Source organism: Hyperoodon ampullatus (assembly GCF_949752795.1).
Source record: "Hyperoodon ampullatus genome assembly, chromosome: 1".
NCBI classification, from domain to species: domain Eukaryota; kingdom Metazoa; phylum Chordata; class Mammalia; order Artiodactyla; family Ziphiidae; genus Hyperoodon; species Hyperoodon ampullatus.
This window is the reverse complement of record NC_136914.1, coordinates 71474925-71486087: the sequence shown is the minus strand read 5'-3', so window position 1 is coordinate 71486087 and position 11163 is coordinate 71474925. Positions and strand designations below refer to the sequence as shown.

The 11163-nt window shown below is 44.1% G+C and overlaps 1 protein-coding gene across 1 annotated transcript; it reads left to right on the top strand.

Moving 5' to 3' along the window:
• Positions 1 to 1236: 1236 nt before the first annotated feature.
• CCKAR (cholecystokinin A receptor) lies at positions 1237 to 9528 on the top strand (the record flags this gene model as incomplete). Its single annotated transcript, XM_079707826.1, has 5 exons — positions 1237 to 1345; positions 2025 to 2276; positions 5417 to 5678; positions 7932 to 8059; positions 8996 to 9528. 5 exons carry the CDS (start codon positions 1237 to 1239, stop codon positions 9526 to 9528), a joined length of 1284 nt encoding a protein of 427 aa, XP_079563952.1.
• Between the last annotated feature and the right edge of the window lie 1635 nt (positions 9529 to 11163).

Genomic DNA, 11163 nt, shown 5'->3' with positions numbered 1-11163 from the left:
ATAGGGCTGGAGGAGTTTTCTGGCACCACAAAGCCTCACAGAAAACCCAGAGTTCCCGGCCAGGTCCCCCTCTCTATCCTAACCTCCTACCTCATTCCTACTTCTAACTGAACTCAAACAGGTCAAGTTCATTCCCACCTCAGGGCCTTTGCTCCTGCTGTGACCTCTGCCAAGAAGACTGCTCCTCCTGCCTAGAAGCAGCTTCCTCCAGATCGGCACAAGCTTTCCTCCTCCTTGCCATCTAGCTTTCTGATCATGGTCCCCTCCTGCGGGAGGCCCTTCCTGACCGCCCTACCTAAATTAGCACCCCCCCATCCATCCCTCTCCATTATGCCTTCCTGCTTGACTGCCTCTGTGGTGCTTTACACATCTGAAATAATCTTATTCATTATCTGCTTATGTATTTAGAAAAGTACCTGGCAAACGGCTGACTCTCAATGAACATGTGCTGAATGAATGGATGAGTGAATAAATGAACGAATGGAAAATCTTACTAAAGTGTTTCTGTAATAAGAATCCAGGCACGTATAGTCAAAGTACCCCCCCCACCTTCTTTCAGTTTTCAAGGGCAGAGAAATAACCCCGCGGTTGGTAAGAACTTAACAACCGGTAGTTATATCCACACACACTGCTGGGCATGGGTCCAAAGCTAAAAAGGCACTAACTGCTTTTATATAAGGAGGTAGAAACACAGTCCCTCCATGTCCTTTAGTCCTGATGCTCTGCATTATGGTATCTGTTACTGTGTTAATTGTTTCTGTCTCACACGGCCAGTTTGGGCTTTATTCTGCTTATGTCTGGGATGGTGACAGGTTCCTATACAGAGAAGAGAGGTAATGTGTCCATGTATGTGCGTGTCCACACCTGTGTGCATGTGTGTGGAAAAGCAGCCACACTCCAGGAAGGGTTAAGTTACAATCAGGCTGTCTGTGCTCAGGGCCCCATGGCTGGCCCAGGAATGGGGTGGGCCTGGAAGGTGGAGCAGGCTTGCCTTGCATCAGCTGCTCTTTCCAAGACAGGAGTGCACATGCTTGCCCAGCTGGCCTGAGTGTGTGGAACTCCAGTCGCCTTTAAGAATGGCTTCAGAAGCCCACACCTGGCAATCACTCCCCCAACCCCCTTGCTCCTCCACGGCAGGTTGCATTTGGGAAACTCTCCAGTCGGTCATTAGAGGAATGAGCCGAGAGTGAGCCGTTCATCAGCTCGCCAGTGCTTGGTGAAAAGCAGCAAGCAAGGATGGATGTGGACAGCCTTCTCTTGAATGGAAGCAACATGACGCCTCCCTGCGAACTGGGGATCGAAAACGAGACGGTGTTCTGCTTGGATCAGCCCCGTGCTTCCAAAGGTAGGTGTCAGAGGCTGCTATTTTAATTCAGAAAACTATTAAGTTGGGGGAAGAAATCAGCAAAGGCAAGGCTGACTGCGAAAATATAACAAAGTCCTCGTGAGACAAGGCTGGGTAAAGTCATCTGTTCAGAAGTTTGGATAAGAGATCAAAAAGCAGAATTGAGTCCAATGTTCTTCTTGTTCCCCAGGGGAGAGTTGGGATTAATGTACAGGGCTTGGGGGCACAAAAGCAGTGGGAGGAGGACCTGAAGTGGAGCCAGAAGCGAGGACAAGTGTAAAAGCTTGAACTTACAAGCATCACAGAAAAGGTGCTGTCACAATCTAGCTGTCGCCTTTTCTTGGGGGAAATCAGTGTGAAGAAGTGATTATAGCAAAATAATGCTTAGCAGCTTAGGAAAGAAAGCAATCACTATTCACTAGAGGAGCTTTGTTCTTAAGAAAAAGTGGTTCTCTGAGTGAGTGATCCTTTAACAGACCAACCTTTTTGAAGCAACTGAATCACTCTGTGCTCTCCTCACTTTGTTTCTGCAAAATATTGTAAGTACAGGGAGAGCTGGGTTCAATGATGTCCGCCCCTGAAAAAAAAAATCGGCAGGAAATAAGTGTTTGCTGCGCGTGCTAGGTTTTAACATTCTGCTCTCATAACCTCCATCCCTCGTCCACGTTCCTCCTCTCAGAGTGGCAGCCAGCCGTGCAGATTCTCTTGTACTCCTTGATATTCCTGCTCAGTGTGCTGGGAAACACGCTGGTCATTACGGTGCTGATTCGGAACAAGCGGATGAGAACGGTCACCAACATCTTCCTGCTCTCCCTGGCTGTCAGTGACCTCATGCTCTGCCTCTTCTGCATGCCGTTCAACCTCATCCCCAACCTGCTCAAGGATTTCATCTTTGGGAGCGCTGTCTGCAAGACCACCACCTACTTCATGGGTGAGTTGCTGCTGGTGCCTATTTCTGGAGCTTGCCCCAGACCCCGCTCAGTCCCAGACCTTCCCCAACCCCTAACAGCCAAAACAAAACATCTGGCTGTGTGGGGCTAAGTGTAAGGACAGAGGAGCTGGCTTTATGGGGGGTCAGTCCTCATAACTCCCCAGAAGTCAGTCCCCAGTTTTAGGGGTCAGTTTCTCAAAGTGGAAGAAGTTGGTAAGAAGCCACAGAAGAGGTTGGTTTTGCTTGCTTCTGTTAGAAAGTAAGACAGATGCAAGCTGTTCTGTTCCTTCCTGGAGGTCGCTGATTGTATTCTGAGCTCTACCCAACCCAAGGCATGGCTTTTGGGGTGGCCAGGGTGCTGGAAGAGGGCTCTTTCTGCCATTGCTCTGGCTTTCCTAGGGAACAGGGGCTATTTGAAAACCAGTTTCATCAGAGGTCTAGATTCCCTTCTCAGAATTCACTTCCCAGACTGTTTTCCCAGGGTCTGGGACCATCTCAGGTACAGAGAGAGAGAGAGAGAGAGAGAGAGAGAGAGAGAGACCTCTGCCACTAGACGAGGAATTGAATTTGCTCCTAGAGCCTGTGGGTCACTAAGCTGACACTGGTTGGCTGAGATATGCAGCTCTCTGCCTTTGTCAATCAAAATGATGGTGATGATAATAAAAGTCACAAGAGTTAATGTTTTTGAATGCATTTTTTTGAGCACCAGATATTCTCCTAATTGCTTTAAGTTTTTACTTCCGTGATCATATTTTATCTCCCAACCACCCTATAAAGAATATACAGTTACCTTTCCCTGTTTCACTGAGGAGGGAACAGAGGCACAGAGAGGTTAATAATGTGCCCAAGGACACACAGGTGGTAAGCTACAGAGCTGATTTGAACCCAGATCGGTAGCCGCAACAGTGGTGAGTACATGACCTCGTTTTGCCAATTGCTGTGGCTCTTCTAAGGCCGAAACAAAACATGTCTCTTTGTCCCCTCCGTCTGCCAAAATGCTTTGTCCCTTGCCCATTCTGAGAATTAGTTGGGAGAGGAGGAGGAGAGTCGGGGAATGAGGAAGGAGTTGTTGTTTGTTCTGACCTAAGCTGGGCAAAATATGCAGGCTGAGTTGGGCTAGGGCAGCCTTCAATGACCGGAAAGCTTTAAAAGACTTTATTTCTCCCAATTGAGGAAGCGGGATCCAGCACTGACAAAATGATGATGAATATCTGATCTGCATGACATGGACAAATAACCAAGAAAGTGTCAATCTGGGTCCAGTCCTCTGAAAAGAAAAATGGACTCACAAATGAAAAGGATCACTGTTAAACAATGACGCAATAATAATAACCAACATCTCATAGTGCTTTAGGCTTTCAAGACCTGTCTGTATATATCTTATGATAATATTTAATAATCTTAACCAGCGTTTGTGGAAGGAGATTTAAAAAGAGTGCTTGTGTAGTTGCACAACATTGTGAATGTGCTAAATGCCACAGAACTGTTCACTTTAAAATGATTAAGTTTATGTTATGTAAGTTTCACCTCAAACAAAAGTGTTTTAAAATAGCTGGGGTCTGAGCTAGGAGCCTTAAAACTCTTCCTGAAAATTTCTAGGACAGACTGTTCTAGAAAATGAAAAGCAAAATAATTCTGAAAGTGTTTGCAATACCATAATGGTTTTGTTGGATTTCTGATTCCAGTGATTTCAATTCTTCCCTTAATTTTATGTTCTCCTCAATACTGTTTCTAATAGTTGACACTCATTAAACTCCTAATACATAGCCAAAAAAAAAAAAAAAAGAGTGCTTGCCTGCTGGTGGGTTTATAAGTACAGCGGACCCATTGTACAGACTTGACTCTGAGGACTTAGGGGCTGTCTGTACCCTCTAATTCAGATGTCATCAACTCCTTAGAGTAAAGTCCTATAAAACACAGCAAATCCTGTCTCAGAACATAAGTTCTTATAGAATGGTTTCAGGGTTGTAGATTCCTTCAAGTCTCTCAGGAATACTATGGCTATTCTCCCTAGAAAAAGAATATTTTTATACCTAGTTTCACAAAAGGCCCCAGGCTAAGAACTCCTCCATCATGGTAAGAGATAAGAGAAGAATCAGTTGAATTTATGGATGAAGAATTAATGGGAATTTTAAGGGGATAAGAGATTATAATAAGTATGTACACACACAAAATACAAAAAAATAAGGAAAATTAAGCTTTTATGATTATGCGTAAGTATATCCTTTTGAACGAGGTGTCTTGACGTCTTCCTCACTGATGATGCATGTTCCTTTTACAAAATACAGAAAGCAAAGAGAATGAGAAAGAAGGCCCTAGCCCTTCCACCCAGAGAAAAACGTTAGTTATAATATGGAGAGTTTCTCCTTCTTCCTTTTTCACTAGGTGTTTTTTCAACACTCCATTTTGAAACTTAGAACGTTTCACTCTTAAAAACAGTTTGGGGACTTCCCTGGTGGTCCAGTGTTTAAGACTTCCCCTTCCAATGCAGGGGGTGTGGGTTTGATCCCTGGTCAGGGAGTTAAGATCCCACATACCTTGTGGCCAAAAAACCAAAATATGAAACAGAAGCAATAGTGTAACAAATTCAATAAAGACTTTAAAAATGGTCCATATCAAAAAAATCTTTTAAAAAAAGTCTGTACTAGAAATTTTCAGGAAGAGTTTTAATGCTCCCAGCTCAGACCCCACTGAATTTTCAGGGTCACAGTCCTTGAGAATATTGGGTTAAAAGGTCAACTTAACTATGCAGATCATGCTCAACACTAAAGCTATTCTACAGGTCACTCAGAAACCTCTTCTGTGGGATAGGAACATATTTCATCCACTTGGTTATTAATTAATGAGTGCCTTCAGCCTAGGAAGGAGTTGGTTGTAATAAAAGTTCAATAAACTTATCTAAAAATTGGCAATAAGATGTATTTGCAAACACATTTCTTTACCTGCCTCAAATCGTTTTGGGAACAAAGCTGGGAATAAATCATTTTTTTTTTAGATATACATACACAATATTCTTACCCTCTGAGCGTTTTCCTCTGCTCTCTATCAAACCTGCGCAGATCAGGTATGCTTAAGCTCATTGTGCAAATAAACTTTGGATTTCAGAGCCTGCATAACCAGCTTCTTTGTTCCTTTTCCAGGCACCTCTGTGAGTGTCTCCACCTTTAATCTGGTAGCCATATCGCTGGAGAGATATGGTGCAATTTGCAAACCCTTACAGTCCCGCGTCTGGCAGACAAAATCCCACGCTTTGAAGGTGATTGCCGCTACCTGGTGCCTCTCCTTTACCATCATGACTCCGTACCCGATTTATAGCAACTTGGTGCCTTTTACCAAAAATAACAATCAGACCGCGAACATGTGCCGCTTTCTACTGCCAAATGATGTCATGCAGCAGTCCTGGTAAGGCTGCATGGGTTTATTTGTTTAATACAACTCGATATAATTTTGCAGGTTTAATAAAAACTGGAATGTATTGTCCAGTGTCTGGGGGGATCAGTCTCCTGGAGACTTATCGAGAAAGTTCGCTCTAACCTCTTTCTAGAGTAACAGTGACAGCAAACACTTAGAGTGCTGTGTTTTAAACGCCATATATATATATATATATATATATATATATATATATATATAAATTCAACTAATCCTCTCAAAACCCTATAGGGTGGGTACTATTATTGTCCCCATTTTACAGAGGAAACTGAGACATGGAGGGGTTAAGCAAGTTGCTCAAGGTCTCAAACCTAGAAGAGATAAGAGAGCATCTGGTCTTAACCACTATGCAGTGTGCTTCTGGAAGAGCTCTGATTTTCCAAGAACTGGAGGTAGAGCCGAGAATGAGTTCCAAATCCCATGTGGTTTTTCTTAGAGCTGCAGCTGTGGTACTTGCACAGGACACTGTACTGGAAATTAAAAGGCAAGGTTCTAGTACCTATTTCTTTGCTTACTAGTGGGTGATACTGGACAAGTTCATATAACCTCCCTGACGTTCAAATTCTTTATCTACACAAAGATTTAAGAGTAAAGATTTTTTTTAATCTACCTCATTAGATGTATGTGAGATTCAAATGAGAGCATGTTTATGAAAATGTTACTAAATATCTTTAAAAAGGCTACACAAATGCAGGACATTATGTTTACCAGTTCCCAGCATGTTTTAGAAGCAGGGAGCTAGACATTTAAAAATGGCTCAAGGGCTTCACTGGTGGCGCAGTGGTTGAGAGTCTGCCTGACAATGCAGGGGACACGGGTTCGAGCCCTGGTCTGAGGAGATCCCACATGCCGCGGAACAACTGGGCCCATGAGCCACGACTACTGAGCCTGTGCGTCTGGAGCCTGTGCTCCGCAACAAGAGAGGCCCCCATAGTGAGAGGCCCGCGCACCGCGATGAAGAGTGGCCCCCTCTTGCCGCAACTAGAGAAAGCCCTCGCACAGAAACGAAGACCCAACACAGCCAAAAATAAATAAATAAAATTAAAAAAAAAGTATTAGACATGGGAATAAATGGGAAAATATGAGCTGTACATAGAAAAAAACTGGCAATAGAAACCAACACTAAATAACAGATGTTGGAAACTTCAGACAAGGATTTAAAAAAAAAAAGCTCAAAACTGAGATAATCTCTGCTTTCTTTGCCTTCCTTTTTTTCATTTCAACCAAGTAATTCGTACACACAAAAAGAGTTATGTTGCAAATAAGGGACTTTTCCAAGACTCGAAAAGAACTCTTATCAAAACATGCCCAATTGAAATGAGAAATGGCCCAGCCACCGTGAGCCTCTGACAATTTTATGGCCTAATCGTGTAACCTTACACATGCCAGACTGCAAAAGTGATTTAGGGGCTAGACTCATAAAGAAGAAGGCTGCAATTCTTCAGGAATCAAACATATTTAGAGAAAGCATAGCTCTGGCCCGCCAGGCACTAGAACGAGCTTGCCACTGTGCCAATGGGTCAGAACAGCCAGAATGCTTATTTTGCAAAACAAAGGAGGTCTTCCATCATTGCTACTTATGCATTAGATGATTCTGTTGCTATAAAGTCAACAAATGGTATATTGTGATGCTTAAGAGCATGAGTTCTAGAATCATATTGCTCGGGTTCAGATCTCACCTTTGCCACGAGCTGTGTAACTTTGGACAAGTTATTTATTGTCTCTAAGTCTGTTTCCTCATTTGTAAAATGGGTATTATGTTAATAGTACCTACCTCAAAAGTTATTATGGGAATTAGATATAGTAATATATATATATATATACTATATTGAAATTGAATAAGTCATCAATGAATGTAAGCTCTTATTATTATTATTATTTCAGAAACCGTTTTATTGAGGTATTCACCTACTCTCATTGGCTTTTTTTTTTTTTTTCTTTTTTAAGCTCTCATTTGTTTTAAATGTAGACTTGTTTCAGGCACAGACTTACACCAAACTTTTCCAATTTAACTAGTCCTTCATAAGAGACTTTATCTGAAATAAAAGAAGTAAACAACTTCTAATGACTGACCCTCCAAATGGGGAGTTTCCAAAGATATTAAATCCTAGTAATTAATGTGTTTCCTCAGACTCATTAAAATGGAGATGAACCCTGCTTATTCCAGCCCATCTGAGTTTGAAATGCTAGAGATGCTGGTTATTGGATTGCTTTTTATTTTATTAGGCACACCTTCCTGTTACTCATCCTCTTTCTTATTCCTGGAATTGTGATGATGGTGGCATATGGATTAATCTCTCTGGAACTTTACCAGGGAATAAAATTTGATGCTAGCCAGAAGAAGTCTGCTAGAGGTAACTATCTTTTAGCTGTATGTTTATGCCAAAAGATTACAAAAGCTTATTTTCTGTAACTTAAGTAGATATATCCAGAGTGTGTATAGAGTATATTAGAGGTTTTCAAAAGTCTTCTTAGGAGACTCTGTGTCCTAAGGCACAATCATGAGACCCAGTGTCTCTATTCCTCATCTGTAAAATGAAGAAATTATTCCTCTCAAAAGGGTGCTGAGTGGAATAAGATGACATAATACACACATCGCCCAATTACAAGCTGAGGGCCCATGGGTCCCAGGCTCTCTGTGCTGTTGCATTCAAATGGACCCCCTTCCGCAACCAAAGCAAATTGTAATTCCAGGCGCCATCCTCTCTCCTCCCCTTCACTCCTGTTGCAGCTGCCACAGAGCCTCCCATCTCCCCCTTTCATTATATTCTACTCGTCAGAGAAACTTACCCGACACCTTTGTTGGTATCACTCGTCCCCGCTTCTCACTCCACCCCTTTGCTCAGCTCTTTACCACTTATACAACTTCAAGGTCTTCTCAGGTCTTCTTTGGTTTTTGCTCATTATGCAGGGTCCTCGCAGTAAAAGCAGTCTGGAGGTTTCCCAAGCAAGCAGGAAACTTCCCCCTGAGGAGCTGGAAGAAGAGTGTGCCTATTCATTCTTGAACAGTTCTTTAGCCTTATAATCTACATATGTAAAATATTATTTTACTATTATAAATTATGTACCTCAGATGCTATACATTATTTTAGTAGTTTTAAGTAGCTTTTCATTTGAAGGAAAGGACTAGTGTAAACAATACCTACCCATGTCAAGGCAGGCCCGAGGTCGCCTGCCCAATAGTACAGTTCAAGTGTGGTTTAGCCCCTTGATGCAGGGGACAGGGGTTCCATGCCTTCTGTCTGGCATGACCCATCCCAAAAAATAAGTGTTGTCCCTTGCCCACCCAGAAAGGAAGCCGAGCCCCGGCAGCAGCGGCAGATACGAGGCCAGCGAGGGGTGTTACCTGCAGAGGTCCAAGCACCCAGGGAAGCTGGAGCTGCAGCAGCTGTCCAGCAGTGGCGGCGGCGGACTCAGCCGCATCAGAAGCAGCAGCCCCGCGGCCAACCTGATGGCCAAGAAGCGGGTGATCCGCATGCTCATGGTCATCGTGGTTCTCTTCTTCCTCTGCTGGATGCCCATCTTCAGCGCCAACGCCTGGCGGGCCTTTGACACCGCCTCTGCCGAGCGCCGCCTCTCCGGGACCCCCATCTCCTTCATCCTCCTGCTCTCCTACACCTCCTCCTGCGTCAACCCCATCATCTACTGCTTCATGAACCAGCGGTTCCGCCTCGGCTTCATGGCCACGTTCCCCTGCTGCCCCAACCCTGGTCCCCCAGGAGCGAGAGGGGAGGCGGGGGAGGAGGTGGAGAGAAGGACCACCCGGGCCTCTCTGTCCAGGCGCTCGTACAGCCACGCGAGCGCCTCTGCCCCGCCCCCGTGAGCTGTGCCCTGGCCGCCAGCGCCAAAGGATGGAACGGGGACCGAGGGAGGTAGCAGAGAAGGAGGAAAAGAAGAAAGCAGGAGGAAGAGGAAGCGCGAAGTGAAGGAGCAGGAAGGCGCCATCCCCAGTGGGAACTATTCCTTGTCTGCTTGGCATCCTTCGCCCAGGTGCCAGGGGAACACTACTAGGGCGGGGCTGGGACTGGGTTTCCAGGCAGCTCCAGGCAGGCAGTTTCCATACCAGTCACCATGAGAAAAACCTCAGCAGGCCAGTCACAGGAGTCCAACAGGAGTCCAACAGGACTCCTCCTGCACATGTAATTGCCAAGCACGTGTTCAAGCTGGGACGCAGACCCTACTGAGCTTTAGAAGTGGGGCTTTAGGGTGGGCTCTCACTCCCCACAGGGTCACCCTTCTGCGCACTGCTGCTTCTGCTGATGCAAAATTTGGGGGGCTACTTTGCCCCTGGGGAGTCCATCACTCTTTCACGTACATTCTGTAGCCACCCACCTCATCATGACCACGAATGGGAACCCAAAGCAAACCCTCTTCCGGCCGTTTTCTGTAGTAACAGAACAGCCTGACTTGTTCTCCTTGAGGTCGGTCAGGGGCATTCAGAGACATAAGTTTATGTCGTCATCAGAACAGCATATGGAAAGTTGTCTAAACGATGGAATTTGGAACTTATATTTCTGAAAAGAAAAGAATATGTGGCAAGTAGCTGGATGGAATGCTGTCTTAGCATAAGGAATGTTAAATGCCAGAGGGGGCATAGAAATATTTTTCTGCTTTAATAACATATGTTGCTTAACTCCACCTTTATATGGTGATATGAAACCTGGTGGCTTCTTTGCCTCAACTTAATTTCTCATACTCATCCTCTTTTCTGGAAAGACCTCAAGGTACAAAGGAGAGCTGTAACCTATGTGCACCTGGCCAAGGTGGAAACAGGTGGAGTCAGGTCCAGAATAACTCAATTAACAAGTAGCTTTTGAAAGTCAAAGGCTGTATATGCCTTTAAATACAATCTATGTGTTTGTTAATGTTCATAGTAACTTTATGTGTATGTGGAATATGAACAGAGAAGTACATTCTTTACATATAGATATACTCTTTGGTGTGTTTAAAAAAAGAATAGTGGATGGAGCTTGGAATTCAGAAAGTGTTATCATTCTACATTCCTCTACAACGGTTGGAGTTTCATGAACTTCTTTTCTTTGCAAAATTGGTGTTGAAATCTCTCTCCTCCAATGTAGAATCTCAACATAAAATAAGACATGAACTGTACATTTAGATACAAGGAAGTGCATTTCTAGAACAGAGTGTGTCAATCCAGTCTACCAGCCTTCCTCCCTCCCTCCCCACCACTTTCTTTCATAGTTTTTATGCCTCCAAGCATCTGAGAGGCAAGCTTTTCTTTTTCCTGTTTTCTTGGGTCCATGACCACCCATTGATCCATGCCTGACAGACACTCTTTGTGGTGCACAAGGGCTAGTGTTTTCAATTATCAAAAAAAAAAGTCAATATGGAAAGGGGAGGGGCAGAGAGTGGCAGGAAGTGATAATGAATAGGGGAAGGGATGTTGTATAATTTAACAAGATGTGAGTGTTGACATTTGTTGTTTTTTTGTGGGTTG